General features: G+C 26.0%; 1 protein-coding gene across 2 annotated transcripts; it reads right to left on the minus strand.

Moving 5' to 3' along the window:
• Positions 1-836: 836 nt before the first annotated feature.
• Positions 837-23126, minus strand: LOC112597449. 2 transcript variants are annotated; one of them, XM_025343502.1, is made up of 5 exons: positions 22883-23126; positions 14955-15283; positions 6453-6688; positions 2816-2975; positions 837-1158 (listed from the first exon to the last, which is right to left on the minus strand). In XM_025343502.1, the coding sequence occupies exons 2-5, from the start codon at positions 15161-15163 to the stop codon at positions 999-1001; spliced, it is 765 nt and encodes a 254-aa protein (XP_025199287.1). In that variant the 5' UTR covers positions 15164-15283; positions 22883-23126; the 3' UTR covers positions 837-998. The 2 variants fall into 2 exon arrangements, with proteins under 2 accessions (XP_025199287.1, XP_025199288.1); XM_025343503.1 differs by having other exon boundaries at positions 22853-23126.
• Positions 23127-24102: the final 976 nt, after the last annotated feature.

Below are 24102 nucleotides of genomic sequence, written 5' to 3' on the forward strand. Positions count from 1 at the left end.
ATAATACTTTAAATAATGACACTTTTATTGCTAGATTTTGATAATTTTTGTCGTTATTATTATTTAAGTATACCTACTTTATTAAAATGTACATTTTTCATTTGTACACATTATTAAACTATTATAATTATCTTATCCATCGCAGCAAATGGCCATCTCATTCAAAACGTATTGTGTTTTAAATGACAATACATAAAAATAACAAAAATATACATATTATATATTATGTGTATAATTCTTTATATATATATATATTTATTTTTTTTCTAAATATTATATACCTCCAAATAGCGGTCAACAGACAACATTTCGGATAATGATTGTTTGGTACTTAATAGTTTTACTGTATAATATGTATACTATAATTGTATAATATAAACACCATTACAATAATTTATTTGAGTGAATGACTATAATCTTCATGGTGATATATTATTTAATTCTAACTTTAGTGAACATTTTCTTTTTTATGTAATCTCTATTTTATCTAAACAGAAACAATGCATTAAACTTAATGGTAAAAACCACTCTCAAAATTAAAGGTATTATATTATGTTTGAGCAAAATATCTTCTCAAATAACTACATGATGATAGACACAAAAAGTATACTGTAAAAACAAAGTTGCTACTATACCTATCACAAAAATGGTTCCCTCGTATAATATGTAAAATAATTTTGATAATTACTGACCAAAAAATAAATAAATATTTTGTAGAGTATAGTTTATATATCAAATAAATATAATATTTAAATTGCTTTTTTCATCTATTATTCAAATTGTAATACGTTAATAATAACAACTAAACACCAATACTGCAGTAATAATATCAATAATATTATTGTCAAACATGACGTATATTTTAATGATGTAATGTATATTATACAAGTTCTTTTTGTTGATTAGATTATTCTCATACATAAATATTAACATAAATTCAAATAAACTAACAAAAAATAAGAATTATTTTAATTTTTATACAAAAGTTAAAAGATAATTTAATATGTTGGTGGTATTTTAAATACTGTTTTTCCATTTCTTTCATCCACACATGGCACACGGAGTATATTGAAGTATATAGATCCCATGAGATCTCCGGTAGGATGATTGGCCTTTTTCAGACAGTTGTAAAATGTTTTATCACAAATACAATGTGATCTGTAAAAAAAAAAAAAGTAATTTCATGTAATATATTTTTTATGAAAAAAAAAAAAAAAAATGATAATAATGTATCATTATTTTTAATTGATAATTTTATTATTATAAATTATAATCTATGTAGGTTATATTGATAAATGTGTAATAATATCATTGTTAATAATATATTGACACAGTACTAAAATGTTATACTATTTTAAATTTTATTTAAAATTATAGTTTTGCCAGATATTTAAATAGTTGTTCAAACATTTAAAAAAATCATAAGCAGTGCCGGATCTAACATTTTTTTAACCCGGGACAAAATATGAAATTGGCGTCCTTCTATATCAATAACCTTTTTTTTTTTACTTATTACATAATTAGAAATTTGCGCCCCTTTATGACTAGTATCCGGGGAACGTGTCCCGGATTGCCCCCCCCTAGATTCGGTGCTGATCATAAGATCAACTTTATAATAAGACCAATACTTGAAAGATATCTACTATTAACTAAATAAAATTTAAAAAAAGAATAATAATAACGAGTTTTAAATATATTTATATAGTCCTAATTATTTAAAATGAATTATAAGTGTCACTATCATTGATAACTATTTTATAGTGACCAAATTTTAAGAAAAATCGATTGAATATATGAAGTTCCAACTAATGGTGTGAAGCGTATAGTAGGTTAGAAGCAAAATTTCATAAAAAAAAAAAAAATAAAACTTTTAGTTATTGCTGTTCATTATAGCTATAATTTGTTGTACATTCAATTTGTAAAACTTTCAACTAAAGGATATTAAATCAATATATTTTGTTGTCAAAGCGATTCTGATAAAAAAAAAATATATATTAAATGGTATGCATGGTCAAAGTGTTTCTCTTTTCATAATGAAAATTTGATTTTTTAATTAGAACTGTAGGTGTAACTTGAGTGGTTCTTACTAGCGCTAAATATATTTAAATAAATAGTTAATGGACTTATAGGCTTCCTTTTAAAAATAACCTATTATATAAAATAACCTTTTTATTGATCCAAAAAAGAAACGTTAAATAAAATATTTATAAAGTTATCAATTATTATCATATTACATATTTTAGAGTGAAAATTCGGGTTTTATAATAAAACAATTGCAGTATCCAAGATTCTTTAACACTAAAAACAGGTTTTTTTTTTAACATTTTTTTGACTTCATAACAAACAAGTAGTATCTATTGATGTTTGATAAACCTAGTTTATGATTAATTGTACATTATGAAAACTTAGATGTGTTTTTATTTAAAGTCGTCAGTTTAAATTACCTATATAGAACTCTTAATAAATCGTTATTTTTACTTAATCTACTTGGTTCCGCAGATTTTAATTATTTTCATTATACTTGGATTGTATAACATGTTTCTACGAAAAAGAATTAAGGTATATTTTGAAATGTATTTTAATATTTATGGCTTAATAATAAAATATGTATATTTACTATCTGAAACTTAATTAATTAACGTTCTTTTTAATATAGTCTTAAACAAGCGTAACTACATTACATAATAATAATAATAATAAAAACATTCAATTTCTACAATCCAATTTTAAAAATGAGAAAAAAATATCCCTTTTGTAATTTCAACACAGTTAATAATATAACATTCTCTATTTAAATCCTAACTTTAGTACTTACTTTGTGTACATGGAATTATTGGTGATGTTATATCTGGTAGCATACGATCTGACTTTTGATGGGCACAGATCGTGCGTTCTACAACACATATCTAATTTGACCTCTGGTCCCAAATCAAAAAATGTTGTAGCTAGATCTCCACTACCACACCATTTTGTACCTATAATCAAAATATACATAAATCAAACTTTGTGAAAAATGTTTATATTATACATTTAAATTTAACTGATTAACAGTTAACTATTATATTGAAAAATAGGGTTTAAAAAAATTTATTCATATTAATGGCTATTTCCCTGTACCCGTATAATAGTTTTTAGAACATACATTAAAATCCTGTGGGGACGCAAAATATTTTTCACCTCAAATGATTGGCAAATGTAATGAATTGTGATTTCAATTTGAACTCGTACAATATTAATTTGGGTTAATTAACAATCGGCCGTCTGATGGCTAAGTAAAATGGTTTTGAAAGTAATATGCAACAGGTACCCAGAATAAATTTCACGTGCGACGCTTTAGTGGATTTCTTATGTGTAAAAATATTAGTGAAATTATTTATATTATATACAAGTCATTATATTATATTTATATACATTAAATCTGAAACGCTTTGTTACAACTCTATCGATATACTTAAGAAAACAGCATGATTGCGCGTAAATCGTAAATAATTGTTACGTTAGAGATGTTCGATAATCGTTGGAATAATAATAATAATAATAATAATAATAATAATAATAGAAATAATAATAATAATAATAATAATAATAGTCAGGTAATTGCTTAAATAATAGTTTATTGTAAGAAGTCTTTATCGATTTATGTCACGTAACATACACGTTATAGTGATTGTATAGTTAAAATTAAATTATTGTATCGTTATAAACTTAATTGTTCTAGATCTCGTAATCTATAATCATAGTATAATAACAAGTACGGGAAAACCAATGTGTACACACACGGGTAAATAATATAATTGTATAATTACTAGCGATGAATGATGTACGAATAGTGTAATACGTAATTTTCTGGGGGAATAAACCCGTTTAAACTCTTTAGCGATTACTACCTACGTGTAATAACAATAATTAGTACCTTGGAGAATTGTACATAATAAATGCTCAAAAACAATAATTACATTTTAATCATTATTATTTTAGAGGAAAAAAAAATTATTTATTTTTATATTTTAAAATTTGTGTTAAATGCAAATTTCACTTTCATCCACAGGACGTGTTGTCTAGAATCAGGATAATAAAAGAAAATATCTGAATAAAATGCAGACATTTTTTTAGAAAAGTATAATAATATGTTTAGATGTACAGATACATCGATACATTTCAAAATGTTCCTTCAAGTAATACAGAATATAGAAAACCATTTAGAATTATAACCAAGGAAACAATAAATATACTCAGTAATGTCCCCATCAAATTTCCTGAGGGAATACTCAGCACAATTTTAACAATTTCAGTTGAAAACTTTAAGATGCTAAAAAAAAGTTTAAGCTTTTCCATGTATCATATGACATAATATCCAAAACAATAATAGTTTCATTGTAAAAATAGATTTGATCTATTCAGAATAATAACGTAATCACTGTAATATTGGAAATGCATTTTTATATTTATTATCGTATTGGTAGTTAATTATAATATTATATTATATTGTTATCCTTGAGTCTGTTCAACAACAAACAACAAACGGCATCATAGACTATATTACCATAGTGCACAGTTTTCGCCTGCAGAAAATAATTTCCATACTCCAAATATATTTTACTATATTTTATTCGGGTTTCAATAAGAAATACATAAATCGCTCACTAAAAAAATAATAATTATGACTTTTTCATAAGTGTATTGAGACATGTAATAATTATTATACGTAGTATACCCATCATTTTATAAACAAATCTCGAGAATATACTGCATAAGTATAATAATATGGTGTATAGTGTATACTTTATAACTAACGTGACCGTATTTTTTTTTACTTAAAGTAGAATACCTGTACATTTTAATAGAAAACCATAATAACTGTTGACTTATATTAGGTATTTATTTTTGTATCATTTCTTTCTATGGATTATGATTTATGGAGGTTTACCAGTATAAAATGTGTGTTATGTATATCAGTGTACAGTATACGTATGCGTATATCCTATACCTACCAACATAATGTTTTGGTTGTGATAAATAAATATTTCATGCTCTTCTTTATAGAATAAAATACCATAGATCACCTTTTCTTCAAAGCGGAACATTTTTGGGTCCTTTGGGAACAGCAGGGCTCAAAGCTCGAAAGCGGGACTGCCCCGCCCAAAGCATCATGTTACCTATGTATACCTTAAGGGAGCACCACTGAATATAAGTTGTGAACTTAGTTTTGATAATAATTAATTTTAAATTGGCCAATCATTCACAAAGGCTTGTAATCATAATTTTATTCGTACATACCAACATTAAAACAAAACTCATTTTAATTTTATATTATTTACTTTACATAGTTGATTGTGTTATACACATTTATTTATATTTATAAATTTAATTTATAATTAATGTTCTACAATAATTTGTCAATCGTATTATTTATTATAAATTTATAAAATAAATGGCAAAAACTTGGTTTCCTAATTATAACTGTAGCGTTTTCAGTTCTTTATCGTGCAAAACAATTGTTATGCAAATTACCAATATTGCAAACGTTTAAATAATTGTATTAAATATTTTTGGCTATAATGTATATGTGCTGCGACCAACGGTTGTTGCGAAAACGAACATTATTTCCCCCAGTCCGACATGCTCGCCGCTATTAAACCTAATACAACCTTACTGAATATATTTTTATACAATATTCGATTTATAAATTTAAAACAAATAGTGTTTAAGGAGTTTAATATAGGCAATCTCATAAACAAACACCTTCAATAGGTTCTGTGTTTTATGTGCGTAGTAATATCGATAATTACTGTGTGTTACTATATTGTTTAAAAAAAAAAAAAAGAGTGAATTAGTTCCCACGCACACGTGCTAAGACAACAATTTGGTATCGAGTACGTGGACTTTCATTTGTAAATGTGTACTTATTGATAATCGTACCTATGTAACTTTTGTCAGACCTAAAAATGCGATAAGACTTTTGAAAACCTATACAAATATATCTATTTGAGATCGACCAGGCCTCATTCTAATTTTAATTTTTGAATAATTTAAAGTGTTCAAACTAAATTTATTATAGTTGGGAATCGAATTCGGAAAATTGACCTAATATCGATCTCAAATAGACATGATATTAAAAGCAATTCAATAGTAGCTATAATCTCATTACTAAGACCTCACCGACATATAATAATTGATAAAATATTAGAACATTTTGTTCAAAATAACTGATCGTTCGCATTTCCCTTAGGTTTAAGCAGGATATTTATATTTTTACTATTAATACTGACGACTAGTATTACAAGTATCTTACAAGACTAATAATGTTAAGTAAATCACATTTTTAAACTTAAAATGAAATACATTTTAAAAACGATTTTTCTTAATAGTTAGCTCTATCTAGTGGTCAATGCCGTCGTAGAAGAATTCAGCAATAAATTCGAGGATTCGATCGTGAAATAAAAACAACGAACCTGGTAGTATTCCCGAGTACAACGAACTGGAGGTAGTCGTCGGAACACCGTTTGAGTTCATTTCGTCACCACCGTTGACACCACGTGCGTGCAACTTCAACTGTTCGGGGTTCACTTGGTGTGGATCCAACAGATCGCATTGGCTAATCAGTTTCATCATTTGATCAAGAGTGATTCGCAGTGGCTTGTTGATTCTCGTCAGATTTTTCAACATTTCTTTACCTTCCTCGTCGTTGCTAAAAACATTTATTGTTTGCGTTATTAAAGATTATTATGTAATCATATGATAATATTACGAGTTCAAATGACAGAAAAAATACAAGATTCCCAGTAAACGCGTTTTAACAGTATGTCATTTTTTCCATGGATACTCGACGATAGACGATAATAATAAAATATAATATCATGTTTTATTAGTATAATATACTAAACTTAAGAAAGCATCACGCACACCAGCTTTTTAAGGAGTTAATATAGGCAAATTTAATACGTTTTTGACAATATTTTATCATTAAAAATCTTAAACATGCCTAATTAAATTATTAAATACTAATTCAAAGTGACTTACAAGTGGTCCAATACCAGTATTATTGTAGTGGCGTAATTACGAAATTATAGAAAGTGGTTTCGCGTGAAAAAGAACCACTCGGTCAGTGGTCTACAACAATCATAGAAACCAAATTAATTATTACGTATTGTTTTATGATAATATCATGAATAAAAAATAGTTTTCATAGTTTAATAGTTAAAAGTGATTTAGTTGTATGCATTTGTAAGCTTGATTTCAAAAAAAAAAAAAAAAAAATCAATAATATTTGGAAATGTGCTTACTTCTCTTAATGCAATCCCAATGAATTTCTGTGCACATAAATTTATAATTCGTCCATAGGTATACTGTACACGCATTGTAGATAATTATACATGCCTCTAACAACCTATTTTCCCAAAGTGATTAGATATCTGCGTCTACACAACCTTGATGCGCGTTCATGGCCTATTGTCATTCCGATTGTGTTTGTGTATAATACATATGTAGGTACTAGGAAGGTACTAATAAATAAATAAATTATTTTTTGCTTTTTTATTTTATGATTAATAATCTAACTCTAACAAACTGTTCATTATAGTTTCGGCACACGAATAATAGTAAATTTTTATTTTTTCTTCTCAAGAAATTTATCAAAGGATATGTTCATCACATCGCAAGGACGATAATATTACCTAAATAATATAATGCATATTATAGTACGCTGTAATTATTATTTTATTTTGGTAAGGCGTAGGAGGTCATTTTCAAATGATTTAAAAAATACTTACATAACTATAAATAATTTAAATAGCATGTTTTTTTTAATTGATTAATATTTTAAATATATACAATTGTTTTTATTAAAAATACTTATAGTTTCAGTATCTATCAATAATACTAATTAAAAATGATTATCATAATTCATTAGTTATTATTATTTTTATTTTTACACTAGTTACTAATGCAAAAATCTAATATTATCATAAACATATTTATACATGTATTTGTAAAAATACTAAACACATAAAACTATTTATATGCAATTAGTAGCATTAACTTTTAAAATACTGTTATAGAATGATTATGAATCAGATTTTATTGTATTGACTGTTCTTTTAAATAATTACACTAACATTTTTAAAGAAAATCTATTGGTATTAAAATTGCATCTGGTCATTATTATAAATTATATTAAATTGTACCCGTAACAAAACACAACTAAAAAAATGTATTATGTTTATAAGTATACTATATTTGAATAGAATTGTACCTGTTTTATAAATCTTAATTGAACCACTTAAATAGATTTCTATGATGCCTGCTTATATAAAAATAAGTAGATTTTCCGAATCAAAATTTCCTTTGGTATATTACGATGATTATGTTTAATTGCATAATTAGTCCTGCAAAAACTTCAAAATTACGAAATTAATTTTACAGTGAAACGTTGAAACTAAAATTAAATAATAACAATTATTTTTGAAGTCTCTATTTCAATTTATATATTGAATTATTCATGTTTATGGTGACCATCTAAATATTCCTAGTCTTAGATTAATAGCCGATTTAGTTTATTACTGATTGTCTTATTTTTGAACTTGATTGTGGTAAATTCTCGATCTTTCACTCACATGCACCATGGCGTCACGCACGATGTATATGTATAGTATAGTTAACAATACAGATAACATAGTTGGAAATTATAAATAAAATGTAATATTATAATTTAATATCTGGTATCGTTTTGCTAATTTATTTTGTAGGACATAAGAGCTAATTTAATATTGTATACATGTTTTACCCAACATATGACATAAACGCCAAAGATGCAAAAATGATATATCATTTGTGCCAAAATTAATATTTTAAATATTAAGTATAGTTATTAATAATTGCCCTCTTATAAAAAATTATATCATATAATATATTATATTAAGACAATTGTTAATAATAAATTGTTAAAATATATTATACATAAAAATAAATATAAATTTAATAAATCGATTGCAATTTTATAAAAAAAGGCAATAATAAATTATAAATTTTAAAAAAATGTCTTGATTTTTTAATCCCACTTTTTTACATATTCGATACGATTTATTTTACTAACCTGGTATTTCTTCCATTGTAAAATGATTTCACCGTGAGATATCCTCAATTTATTGTTAGGAGGAGAGTTTATATATAAATATGTTTCGCTTTGTAACTTTAATAATACATCAATTACTATGTGTACGGAACAATGAGCTTTTAAATGTCGATTCAGCTGCATTTGTAGTTCTTATAACGTCATTATCAAGAATTTCGGTCCAAATATAAGATAAAAATAAACTAGAATCTATTTATGTTTTTAAAAGGTAATCACTAAATTTGGAAACTGTTTACTCTTCAGGTGCGATGAACATTAAATTTGCAAAAGCATACGATGCACGGAAGAAAAGCCAAACCAAAAACAAACTTCAACCAAATCCCTATTTCAGAGTTCTTCACGTATTCATTTCGAGATCCCAAGCTTTGAATTTTTCGAAACCACAATTGACCTAAATTAAATTTACATGTTATTTTTAAATTTGGAAAAACTGCTAAAAATCCACCATGTGCTGCTTTTTCAAAATTAACTAAAAATGTTTTTTGAGAAAATTCTAAATTATATTTTTCACACAATTTTTGTAGATATTTCCATATTGATTCGTAGCAATTTAAAGTTTTACTTGGTAGTAGACAGTAAATTAAATATCTGTTATTTAATATCTATTAACCGTAACACACAGGTACCTAGGATTTTGGCGCTTATGTCTTTCATCGACTCACATGCACCGCATGCTATATTAAATTATAATACATAATAATAAATATTATGAACGATAACCGGTTATTGCGGTTCGTGCCTATTTCATTTTAGACTTTTACAAGTAGATCCGATTTTTATTTTACAAGTCATGGCGGTATTTATATTATTATTATGCTATTTGCGTAACGTCGTAGTAATACTATCAACTCGTTAAACTTTGAAGTCGGACGACCGTGAGACGATTGCTTATGTCAGTATAGTATAATGACGAAAATGTGAATATTTGATTGAATGCATTTAGGTGGGGATGGGGGCTTCATAGTTTTATCCATTTTCGAGCAAACGTCAATTTTCTTTCTAAATGTTACTCCCTTAAATGTATATGGGCATATAAATGTAAATAAATAAATAATACAATATTATAGTATGTTTAATTTAACGTAATAAATGTATTAATAATAGAAGTGTTTTAAATGGATTAAACCTTGAGTATTTTAATATTTCTCCTGAATACCCACCTATGGATGTAACTAAAACATGTTATTATTAAGTAATAATAAATATTAATAATATAAAATCTATGTGAAATGCAACGTGGACGATGTATCTAGAGAAAGGTAGTTGTATTGGAATATTATTCGTCTGCTATATTATATTCCTTTATTAATTACGATCTAAACTCGACATATTTTATTACGTTAATTGACGATTGGTCAAATATGTATTATTTGATTTACGTGTATATGAACAATTTTAACAAACACAATATTTTTGTGCAGGTACTTAATAATACAATATAGTTTAATCGGTAATTTTATATTCGGAAGGTAGTGGAAGTCATTTTATCACCAAACCGTAAAACAATACAAAATCAATAATCATAATTGAAATAATATTATACTATTGTGAATGAAACATATTTTAAACGAGATATCTGTCACGAGGTTAAAAACGTCCAAATCAACAAAATTAATTCGCAAATATTTTCTGATATTCAGGTATTTCGTGCGTCGTATATAAATTATTTTTTAAAAAAAAAACAATAAATTATTTTTTAATTATTATTGAAACGCTATAATAAAGGTATGAACTTACAACTTCCTAATTGTGTGCATTTATATAAAAATCGGTTGATCTGGATGAGTAGCTGACGTAGCACGCAAACGTTAATTTTTTGAGTATAATGCTATAATAGCCATCAGTGATTAACGTTATTCGTTAAGCTCGCTCGTTTAGGTACTTACGCGGCTACGCTTAATTTCATTGTGTACAATAATATTATTTATTGCCATCCGACCATTGCCACTTCCTGATGACACGGACAATAATAATAATAATAATATGTGTAACAATGAGCATATTTTAATTTTGCGAACGTGTGTAGAGGTCAACACAATTATTGTCCGTACAGTAACGTGCCGAGAACGTATAACAAAACCGAAAACGTACGTTATTATATTAATATGTTGTGCGTATAGCGAGTTGAACACAACAAAACCTATGTGGGTACAATATTTTAATATTATGCATAATAATAATAATATAATACAGCAAATCGGGTCTCGCCGGAAGACCCTCGTTGCCTGTTCTGTTGCAGACTATCAAGAAAATAATAATTAAAATATAAATCAACATGGTCAGCGATAGACCGGGATTGTTCAGAAACGTCCATGTGGAGAGAAGCACTTCATAACTCCTCGATGGAACTCGTACATTAATAGCTTGACCATTTATGTTAGTATATTTTTTTAATCTGTAGGCAATTATTATAGATTATAATCTTTACGGACATTAAATTATAATGATAAGTACATAATATTTTATCATAATATTTTATAACACCATTTTACTTTTGATTCTAACTCGTTGACGTTAAAGTTGAAACTATTGTCGAGATTTTGGCTTAAATTTCGTAAAATAGTGATAATAGAGATTGTGTCTATATTATACTATATTGTTATGTATAATAATAGAGATTGCATTTAAAAAGGGACGAAAACTTTTACGTAACCACAACTTCTCCACCATTTAACATTGTTTTAAAGTACCTATCCACGGAAATAATATTCAAAAGAATGAATATCCATGGAAAATATCTAAATGTATGAATATTCAATAGGAAGAACACTCGGCAACATAATCGTGTTTAAAAGCATATTAATATATGTACATAAAAAAAAAAAATAAAAATATATATACTAAATTATTTCCTAGTATTATAATATTTATATATTTATACACCTAGTGTAATTTTAAAGCTGTATAAAAAATATATACACAATAAATACTCGTTTATATAATAATTTCTGTTGTATAATTACATAAAAAATGTATATGTTTACGATAGTATTATCATGATTCAAAATATCTTATTGAAAGAATACTCACAATTAAAAAAAAACTTTAAAATTTAAATACATCTTGATACATATATACATATCATATATATATATATGATATGAATTAAAAAAATAATTATATTTATAGAAACTCATATAAAAAATAGGCATGTTAATAATTATAAATATTATAATATATTTAAAAAAAATGTATATAGGTAGTCCTACTTGACGAATTCTAAACATTTAAAAAAATTAAATAAACTTATATATTAGCTTAACTTATTTACTGAGCTAATAAGTACATAATACCCTTTCCCAAATTTATTGTTAGTATTTATGTGGTATTTTTCTTTTGGGTATTATTTTCACGGGTTTTTTCACCATTGGTATTATATCCGCAAGGTGTTATTTCTGCGAGCATATTTTTTCTATCAGGTATATTTTTCGTAAATATTTTCTCCCCAAGAACTTTTACCAGTTATTAAATGTTTATTATTTTATCACCGCTGAAGTCATAGTTACTATAGTCGAATATAAGAATGTATAGTAAGATTTCATTTAAAAATGTTGTTGATGATGAATCATTGAAAGTTCTTTATGTTTACTAATACATTTTGCTTTCTAAAATTTAATACATACTTAAATAATACCATAATTACGTCATACTTAAAAATAATTACAATATTCGTTGAATCGAAACATTATTTTTTTATTTGGGGGGAGAGCTCATGAATTGTCTGAAAGGGCTAAGCATCCGTAAGTCACCTACTAATCACTATATGTGGTTTGAATCTGTGACACTGCTATGAATGCTCCTTGAAGCGTTTCACGCGCAGCTTCATCAGCAGTATTGGAAGTGAATGTAATAGTTATTTACAAATTTTTAAATTATAATTATTTTTACAAATGGCGTCGAGTGACATAGTTATACTAAATAATAGCATCGTTTTTCTTATAACATAATATAATATAATGTAATATTTCTCCGACCGGCCATTTGTTTTCTATACCGCGGATATTCGGTTTCTTGGCGCCTATCGTTAATTATACATATTTTCCAAGGCATAAAAATCGATTAGAAACGCATGAAAACAGTGTAAACCAGAAGTTTTAGGTGACAACAAAAAGACTGTGTACTGTAAATTTGTATTGTTCATCAGTGCATATAGATCTCCTTATCGTTTCTGTTTGATATTCGTCGTTTTTTTCGAAATATATTAATATACGTGATACATACACTATTTCAACCAATATAGTGATAATTTTAAGAGTAAATATTAATTATCTCATGAAGTAATTATTATTTTTTTTTTTTTATTGAAATTTAGTTTTGGTTAATTAGATATAACTTCTTTCATTTAAAAAAAAAAATACCAACTTTTTTACCACTTTCTTCATATTTTTCATCTTTTAAGTTTTTGCATTTTTAAAGATAGCTTATATATTTTAAATTTTATATTCCGAAAAAGAATACTTAAAAAAAAAATGTTAATTTAATAAAAGTCAAATTTTCAACGAGTAGCTAATTACTTAAAGTTTTAATATATGGTATATCGTTGATTTGCACAGTTGCACCAAGTGATATTATTTTTTCCACTACTCAGCTTATCTCATCATAAAATATCTATAACTAGTAACTAATCATTTAAAATTTGATTTTTTTAATTGATATATAAATATATTTATTGAAATTTGTAGAAAAATATTCTGCTTAAGAATATAATACTAACAATGCAAAAATGTCAATAAAAAATTTTAATAATAATAAAATTATAAAAATAATATTGTTCATATATTATTAACTTAAAGTAATGTAAAAATAACATATCCAATATTTAATTTTAATACTGTTAGTTCTGGAAAATAATAGATATTTTAAACACGCTTGATTATTTTCACTAGTATGTAAAAATTATTAGGTAATGATAAATAATTCATTATGATACTATTTATATTGTGTTAAAAAAAAAAAAAAAATACAAATAAGTTAATATTTTTTTTTTTTGCTTACTACACTTATTTTGTACACTTATGTAAACAAATATTTTAATCAAAGTTAATAATTAAGAAGAAAAAGATTTTTAGTAATTTAATATTAGTCTTTTTATTTTATGTACATGACTTTAAACTATTCAAATATTTAAACAATGGGTTTTGAAGTTAAAAATAATAATATTCTGATGTAATCTTACAAATGTATTATAATTTATAATCAAAGTAAATCAGGAAATTATTAGCTGAATCATATATTTACCGAAAACAGTAATAATAAGTACTATCTAAATATCATTGTTGCAAAATTTACTAAACTCCACACTAATAATATAATATACTTAACGCCTATTAAATAATCGATACATCATCGTACTATATGTGGTTATTATACGTAGAAGATAGCCAGTAAACTAAGTTCTAATTATTATTTCCTCCATCCCCGAAAACTTTGAAAATATTTTTCAAATAGTTAAATTATATCAAAACAGTCTATTAAAAAATGTTTAAAAATTATTACCGTAAACTTATAGACTCTATTATATAAAGATTATTTATGTATGTTATAAGACTTAATAGACACATAACTATTTTTTTTTTATTTACGAAACACGTATGTCATCGGCAGCTGTCAATTGGATTCGTAAAAATAGATTATCGATTGTAGTGATAGTGATAGTGTTTTGCCAATCATTATTTTCTTCATAAGACTAGTATTGAAAATCGTTCAATCAGCAGCCTATCCCTCTTCCAGTAAAAAAGAAAATTTATACTATACTGTTTGGCCCCCGAGATCGGTAAAAAATATGTTTTATTGTAATTTATATTTATCACATTTATTTACTCACTAGATTTCGACGAGCTCACAGTTGAGGAGAGCTTTACCTTCGCCAATTTCAACAATGGCTATGGTCTGGTCATGGTGATAAATCATACGTAGAGACGTTGGATTCAACTTATATCCCGTGTACATTTTGGTCGGGCTGTTCACAGCGGAGGCCATGCAGACGATGCCGACCAACAGGGTGCAAATCACCCACGAGTACAACGAAGACATTTCAGCAAGTTATTTATTTTTTGATTTCTGCACTTATAGCACTTGGGTTACATGACAGTTGGTTGTCGAGTGGTGAAGAATGTGAACGTGATATATATTTTTTTTTTATTGCTGTTACGGCTGAAAATAAATAATATGAACACATCTTAATAAAAATAGTACAAAGTCGTATAATGACACATGAAATATAGAAGTATCACAAATATATAATTACATTTTTATATTTAATTTCCGTGTAAAATTGTCAAATATTCTATTCTGATTATTAATAAATATATACAGAATTATTAACCGAGCAAGGTCATTTTTTATTTATTTCTTAAATAATAAATATTTTCAATTTTTATTTTTAAATTTATAAGTTTAATTTTTAAGGACTATATTCAAAATAAATAGATATTTAAATTTTTAATTTTTTATGCTGGAGTGCTGCATTATTCTTCGCAATACTATTTATTCAAACTTCTTATTTTTTTTTTTTTTTTTAGTTAAAATGATGTCAATTTATTTGCCGTATTATATATATTTATCTGTACGTAACGCTTGATAGATTTTATATAGTAGTAGCTATATTCAAAGTACCAAATTATTATTATTAATATTTATTTAACATATTCGATAAAAAAACAGTACGATAATATAGTATTATAAACTAAATTCACGTATACACGGTTATCACGGTTTTTCGTTTCGTCTGTGATATACGCATAGGTATAAAATATAGAGATGGTAATATAAACTTTATAATTTTCATTTCACGAGAGAGATCAGTTAAAAATGATTTAGATGAAATCTTTTACCCGTTAGACCTACTGCAGATCGTTTTCGTTTAAATTATTATATTAAACACTCGACGACGATAACGACGATATTTTCTAGTCGGTTAAAATTTAACACGCTCTATCTACACTATAACTATACGAGATAGCGAATAAATTGGATAAGCAGACGAGCGTAAAATACAAATTTTATATTATAAATAATAATATCATTACGGTATAATATTATCAATGTATTGCAATAATAGCACATATTTTATCATTTTAGTGTGATAAAATGTGTACAATTAGCTTATCGAATTATTACCTATAGTGTATAATGTATATAGTCAGAAACTGTTTGTTTGGATTTAAATTTTGGTTCTAGAAGTGTGAAAAATTTAAAAATAACAATTGTTTATTACTATTAATATAATATATAATAAAAATCGACAGTTTTCATTTGAAAAAAAAAACAAATATAAGTTTATGTTGTATTTGTACAATCTCTAGTACATATAGCATACATAACTTGAATATTTTAAAATATTGTCTTCGAGTATATTTAAAGATTTTAAACTAAAAATTCGAATAAATATTTAATGGACTGTAGATAAGAACGCTTAGAGAATCACTAATTATGTCTGTCTTATAATATTATGCATTAATATATTAGGTATTCGATTCCGTTACTACTAATACTACTTATATACTACTACAACAACTATTATTTTTACTTGACTACTTCCACTACTTCATAATGTATTATACTTTTAAGTTATATGGTAATGTATCGGTTGATTTTTGACCTTGGACGTAACCCATATTATGGTGAGAGACGTATTATACTCCGGCGGCGACGGCATATAACGGTACCCAAAAAGAAATAATAAAATTATTCAACGTTAACAATCACATTGACGTATGGTGTTAAGATGATATCACTATAAGCGTTCTACTCTCTATAACGTTCTTACAAAATGAGGCGGTGAGAGTACAGCGTTTTTAAAACCGATAGATAAAATAATGATGAAATTATATAATTTATAAACAAATAAACACGACGCAGACATGTTGAGGTCGGTGGAATATAAAAAATTTTAAATAGACGATTTTAACCTAACCCCTAATTTCAGTGGTTTTTTAAAAACGATATAACGCGAACGATACTACATAATATATATATATATCGGTTATTATAATATCGCTATTTATGTTAACATCTACGAACAAATATTTTGCAATATTATTCGTAGGCGCGTTTTAATATAATATAATGTGATTATGCGTAACGTGACTGTTTTAATCCGCGATTTTTTGACTACCGTCTGGAAAACCATGAATAATTTATTGTCCGAAATATGAACAAAACATAATGTGAACATTTCAATTGTTACACTGTTACACATTATTATGACGCGCGTTGTACACATGCACTGACAACTTTCGAAACGTACGAAACGAAACCGGTACGGATTTTAAAAGCGCCGACGGTGATTATGATGTATAGAACCTATACGCTTAGCGCTCGAAATTATTTAAAATATAGTGTTTAATAATATACTCAATTGAGTAGTTAAATTGGCATCGTATTGAAAGTGTGTCTATCTACCTACCAAGAGGGCATTGGCGTAGTTATGTATATATTATACTAATGTTATTGTTTAACTCACTTATGAATTATATGAAAACAAAAAAAAAAAAGTTTAGCAGTCTGAGTGTTTCGGGGGTTTTCACTTTGAGACAATTATTTTATTTACAATAAATTAATATTATATATGTTGATAATATTATTATTGTATTTATTACCCACTTTCGTGCTATTATTATTTTTATAATGCAAATGCACGTACATTATCGTATTATTACAGAAATAGCGATCATTTTGTGTTGTTATATTTTGATTACATTTAAAATAACTTCATATTATAATATCAATGCTGATTAAATAGATACAAATTGAAAAAAAAAAATCGTTTAACCTCAATAAAAATTTGAAAAACGTATGATATCTGATTAAAAAAATAATCATAAAATATATGCACATAATAAGAAATAGGTAGCTCATATTATAATGTAACATCTAGACTAAGGAAATGTTTATCTTCAATTTAGTTGTATTAAGTAAATACTCATACATTCGTTTTAAATTTTTAAAACGCAGTATACCTACATCCACGTAAATAACATGCATTTAAATAAAAAAAAACAAAATAACAACTGTGTCATAAATTCGTGAATAATTGCGTTTCATGGACGATTTTTATCAAAACCGATTATTTCATGAAGCAAAAATAATAAGATCTTGATTCGACATATTAATGTATGTATGAAAAACAAAACGCATTGTGAAAATTTTAATGTAAACAATCTGGTTTTTTTCACACAGTTTTTTTTTTTTTTTAAATTAAAAAATACTTTCTACTAACAGTATTATATTGTGTGAACATGTATTTCAAAATATAGAATTCTGAAGTGTACGTTATAATAATATGCTATTATAATAGATTAAAATAATGAATCAATGTAGTAAAAATATAATAAAAGAATGCAAAACAAAAAATAATACGATGTTAGAGATATTTAGAAAATTTGATAAGTTTTTTTTTTTTTTGAATGGACCAAATTAAGTATTGACTTTAAAATGTGTAATTTGTTATTATTATTGATTTTCGGGAATAACTGTGAGTCTCAGTCTAAATAAAAAACTTCCTCGAAGTAAAAATAAAAAAAATTAATGAAATTCGAGTGCAAACTTTATAGTTCATCATATTATGTTTACTATTTAAATCTTATCATTATTTAGATAATTGTGCAGCCACAGTTTTATTCTTAATGAATGTGGTAATAATATATAAATAAGTTCATATAAAAGAATGATCGCAATATTGCTGCAAAAACCAGCATATTATGAATATTAATAATTTTTCTATACATATAATCGTATTCGTAAAAATAATGAAACTATGTATGTCCTATTGTGTTATTGAAAAAAAAAAAACATGTTATGAATAATGATAAATAATGTTCTTTAAACTGTACGGTGTGAATAATAAGCTGTTATAATGTTCATCGGACAGAAGTGAACATTACAGATTACTATAAGCTTCTGGTGGGTTTCTCAGTGTAATTGAGTTGGGTGAGACCTTAGTTGGGGTACCTAGATACCTAATTCAGATAATCTGATTAAAATGTATTTTTTTAGAAAAAACAATGTAAGAGGAGCCTTACATGATACAATTAAAAGATTTTTGAATAATAATAAAAAAAAAATATCATGCATAATTTGAAAAAAAATATTTTAAAAGTATTTATTCTATATGAATACCAAAAAGAGATAAATACTTTGAAAACTTTAACATGTTTAGTCAATTATATACACATATAAATGTTTAGTAAAAATACATATACAAGTCACTACAATTATTCATATTAGATTACAACAAAACAACATTATCGATTTTGTGAAGAACTACCTAGTTTCTCGTAAACAATCCCGTTCCCGATTATTTTGAAAAATTTTAGGTACCGTTGAAGTTAGAGATAAATAATTACATTGTATTCATAAAATAACATTGTAAATTAATTGTATTCAGGATCATAAATGTAGTCATCTACTTTTTGAAACAGTTTTTAGGGCCATATTTTTTATGAGCTGGAGCAAATTTTAAATCTTGGTTTGATGAATTTACTCAACCCAGGTATTTTAGATACACAGTTTGTTCTTTAGAAACAAATAAAACTGTAGAACTATGTATAAGTTTGCAAATAAATATACGTTAATATTGCATATTCAACGGAGTTAAAAAAAAAAAAATCATTATAGCTATGTATACAATTATATTGTTTTAAATTCTATTGGTTAATGAATAATATAAAGATATACCAGTATTCATAATTATATAAGATTATGGTATTACATAAATTACCAATATTATAATGATAGCATTTTTTCCATGGTAATTTATATATTTTCGCTGTGCTTTAATATTATTTACTATAATCAATGGATTGAATGTATAAAACAAACCTTGGCTGTATGATTAATTAAACTAAGCTTATAACTTATAACTAACTAATTATTTTGATTTATACAAAATACATTGGTATATTAAATAATATATGTATATATATTTAATAATTGTGTAACTAAATAATGATTTAATATAGGTAATATTATTGTTATTATTATTAAGTTATACCATTAATTATCATAACTAGAATTTTATTATACGAATTTACATGGTAATAATAGTAGTGTAGATAAACTGATCATAAGGATTTTAAGTAAAGAAGCCTCAGATCAAACTGAATTCATGTACAAAATGTTATTCTGATAATGGATTCAAATTTGAAAGGTTAGGCATATTTTTTATAAGTACATGTAACAAACGTATTTTACACACTCCTTATAAAATAAACAAACGATTTTCTAAACCCAAGAGAAGATATACGGAAATGAATAATACTATTTAAATTTGGACATGAATCCATAAACAAATAAGTTGTAAAATGTATGTGTTTAACACTCAAATGTACATTGGAACGAAATTGCTAAAATTACAATATATACTTAGTGAATATAAAAAAACTCGAGTATAATATATAAATTTTAAAATTTGATACATCATAGAATTAAAGAATTAATAATTTTTAGTAAAAAATGAAAAAAATTGCAAGTGCTTTATTTTTATTATTTGGCAACATTTTAATAATATGAAAAATAAAATTAATGTAATCCACGGAACATTTGAAAATAATATTTATTTTCTTATATTAACTAAATGATATTAAAACAAAAAAAAAATGACTTAATATTTTTTTGCTAAAATAATATTATATTATGTTTGGAATTATATTGAGATAGTTGTAGTATAATAATGTTCATTAATGGTAAAATTAATTTATCTTTTATAACAGTTATTGTTTATTAAATAGTATTTAATTTTGGCTAAGTATTTTGTTGTTCTTAACAAAATAAATACAAAATCAATTCAAGGTTATTAGTAGTGTTTATAATGATCTTAAAATATACAACATTTATTATTATGAGTAAAAGAAAATTCGAAAAATACCATTGTTATATTTTATTATTTTAGTGTTATAATAAAAATGTGTTTTATATTGATTTCAAATCATTTTTTTTTTTTTTTTACTATTTAAACTTATCTGTAAGTTTTTTTAACACTATTAACTGAATATGACATTTTAATTAATTGTATTACCTTTAAACCATAGTATTATTGAATGACCTTTAGGTATAATAATAGCATAGGCGCTAATCGATTCAATTTTAGAGCGGGGGGAATATGTCAAAAAATTCTCAAAATATAAACTAAATAAACTTTAATTTATTATTAATCTTGCGTATACCCACCAAGTTGTCAATACGACTAAATATTTCATATACCTATAGTGACGTCTTACAATTATATCAGTATATCCTGTATATTAGGGATGGCCAAACTTTTTTTGGCCGCGATCTACTAAAAATATACTTCACCTTTGAGGATCAACTTCGATAAAAAAGTTTTTTTATTATTAAGTTACTATACCACCATAATTAATTTTTGTATGCAAAGCCTAAAAATAAATCCTAACACGACCGACTTTAAAATCGATTGTGGTCGACTGTTTGGCTGCCCCTGCTGTATATTATGTATTTATATGCATGTCGCATCGATCGCATCGAGTTTGTTCTTGTTCTATTCGATTGTAGAGAATCGAGATAATATTATTACACTATATACGTAAGTAGGTACGTAAAACAACGCGTTTGTTAGCCGGATGTGCGTTGTCAATGAATTACTTTCTAGAAATCGATTTGCCGATAAAATGGTCAAAATCATTTCTATTTGAAATCGAATTAATCGTTGGTGGGGATTTTTAAAATTAATATCTATAGTGTGATATAGCGAGCGATGGTTAGACATTTTTGACCGTGTCCGTTGTGTGAAAACGTTCGAAATACATTGATTTAATAATATTATAATTTATCCATTGTAATGCTATATTTAGTAGTCTGACTCGTCCGTATTAAAACAGCACGTAATCAACTGGTTGACTTTAGTAGTTGAGTATTTCAAAGAATCACACTAGAAAAAAAAGCGTAACAACTGTTGCTGATGAAACACACCTGAACGTCAAAATCGGTGTACAGTAATCGATTTTTGTCCATTTAAATCGAGAACACATTCACGTTATAGTAGGTGTAGCCGTGTAGGACGTAGGTATACCCTCAAAAATTTAATAGTGTCTGGTCCAAAGCTACCCAAATATTGTATGAAAATTTTCTAGATCGATGAGATTGCCTACAATCTTCATAAAATAATACTCCTTCACTCTTGCAATTCAAAACCTCAAAACTTGTCCAACTATTTTATTATTGAATGAATAGTAATGTAGTGGAATTAGTGATTACACTTTTAAAATGCATACATTATAGGCTTGGCTATTTTATCTCAACTATAAAACTAAATATTTTACACGTTTTTATTGTTATTAAAAACTAGATAAATCAATAATATAGTGTAGTGATTTTCCATCATATTAAAAATAAAAAATAATTATAAGGAAATACGTTACTAATTGGCGGGAAAAAATCATCGACTGAGGTTTTTTCCACATTTAACTCTACAAAAAATATAACGATATAACCTAACACGTGTTTGTTAAGAATAGTAATAAAACAATAATTGATTTAATGTTGCTTCAGAAAAAAAAAAACAGTTTTAAATACTGTAGAGACTCTCGTGGTACGATATGGATACTATAGGTATATAATTATTATTAAGAGACGTTTGTCATTGCATCGAAATGTCAACAATTCGCAAGAATGCGACGGAAAATAATGGCAAACAAACAGGCACTGACAAAAATACTTTTAAACACAACAATAACATAAAACAAAAAAAAATACTACGTTTATTACCTATGCATTGTCATAATATCGTGTACTCACCGACGACGACGATAACGAGTGTGCTGTATCCTTATGCGTTCGTTATCTGCACGGAAAACAAGACCGGTGAGACGTAAAAATTATACCGGTAAATAAAATCGCACGCGACGGTGACTTTAACGTCAACGGAGAGACCGAGGAAAAAATAATATTATAATATGCTAATAATAGAAGGAGACGCGATCGACACGACACACAACACACGACTGTACGCGTTGACGTTGGTGCGCACACCGCGACGACGATGATTATTACCTAAGCGCGATGCGTAGTTCGGCGCGCGCGACTGGTTTCCCGTCCTGATCGTAAGGCCGTTATTATACTCAGATCACGTGTTTGCAGGCAAATTTTGATTTTTTTGATTTTTTAAATATGTACATGAACAATCAAAGACCATGATATAGTAATTGTTTTAACGATCAGATTTTTTTTTCCGACCACAGCGTTAAAAGACTGTTTCGCTACGATTAAAAATAAAAATAATTTAGCAGGTGCTTTTTTCCCCTAAAAATCTTTATATAGGTACAATCAAATTTAATTAATCAAAACGAGTAGTTTTGATAGTTATGCCATAAGCATATTGCTATGGTCTGATAGAAATTTGAATAGAATGTTATACAAACAGATACTTATAAAATTACATTTATTATTTTTGTTTTTTTTTTTTTGTATATATATACTTATGAAATACACATAAAAATAAACGTTAATCACTTGCATTGCGTATGTAATTTTTTTTTCAAAACTTAATATTATCACGTTCAAACATTCAATATACTATTCGACTATACAAACAATACGTATTATTTAGTCCTCGGAATAAGTCTACTTTATTTTTTGTTAGTTTATTATATTAATTTACTCAAAAATTACTCGCGTGTATTTTTGTTTAGAGTAAATCGACATTTTTAAAAATTTAACTGGCATAAGAATTTGCGTTGAAAAACGAGATGATCGTGTACACTAAAGTAATATGGGCTTGAAAAACCTACTTAAAAAATCTAAAAGTTAGATTTCGAATAAATTCACAAGGACGTGTTAATCGCTGAATCTGCGCCTTGTATACTGCAGTTGCCGATTTCCGTATAATAACATTGTTATTATTTTTGCAATCGTTGTGTCTCGTCTGTTATTATATCTAGGCCAACAGATGAAAGTGCGTTCGTTTTGTACGACCGTCGCTGTCGTTATTTTCTTGTTACAACGGGTTTGGCGGCTCT

The sequence above is a fragment of the Melanaphis sacchari genome, unplaced genomic scaffold (genome assembly GCF_002803265.2).
Source record: "Melanaphis sacchari strain LSU unplaced genomic scaffold, SCAv2.0 Contig41_pilon_pilon, whole genome shotgun sequence".
NCBI classification, from domain to species: domain Eukaryota; kingdom Metazoa; phylum Arthropoda; class Insecta; order Hemiptera; family Aphididae; genus Melanaphis; species Melanaphis sacchari.

Bases quoted from the DNA above. Each gene is read 5' to 3' on its own strand.
- LOC112597449 (XM_025343502.1), bottom strand. From the start codon at position 15,163: ATGTCTTCGTTGTACTCGTGGGTGATTTGCACCCTGTTGGTCGGCATC. The intron at 6,689-14,954 runs GTGAGTAAATAA...AAATGTTTTTAG, and splicing joins TGTGAGCTCGTCGAAATCTA to CAACGACGAGGAAGGTAAAG. The intron at 2,976-6,452 runs GTTCGTTGTTTT...TTTTGATTATAG, and splicing joins GTACTCGGGAATACTACCAG to GTACAAAATGGTGTGGTAGT.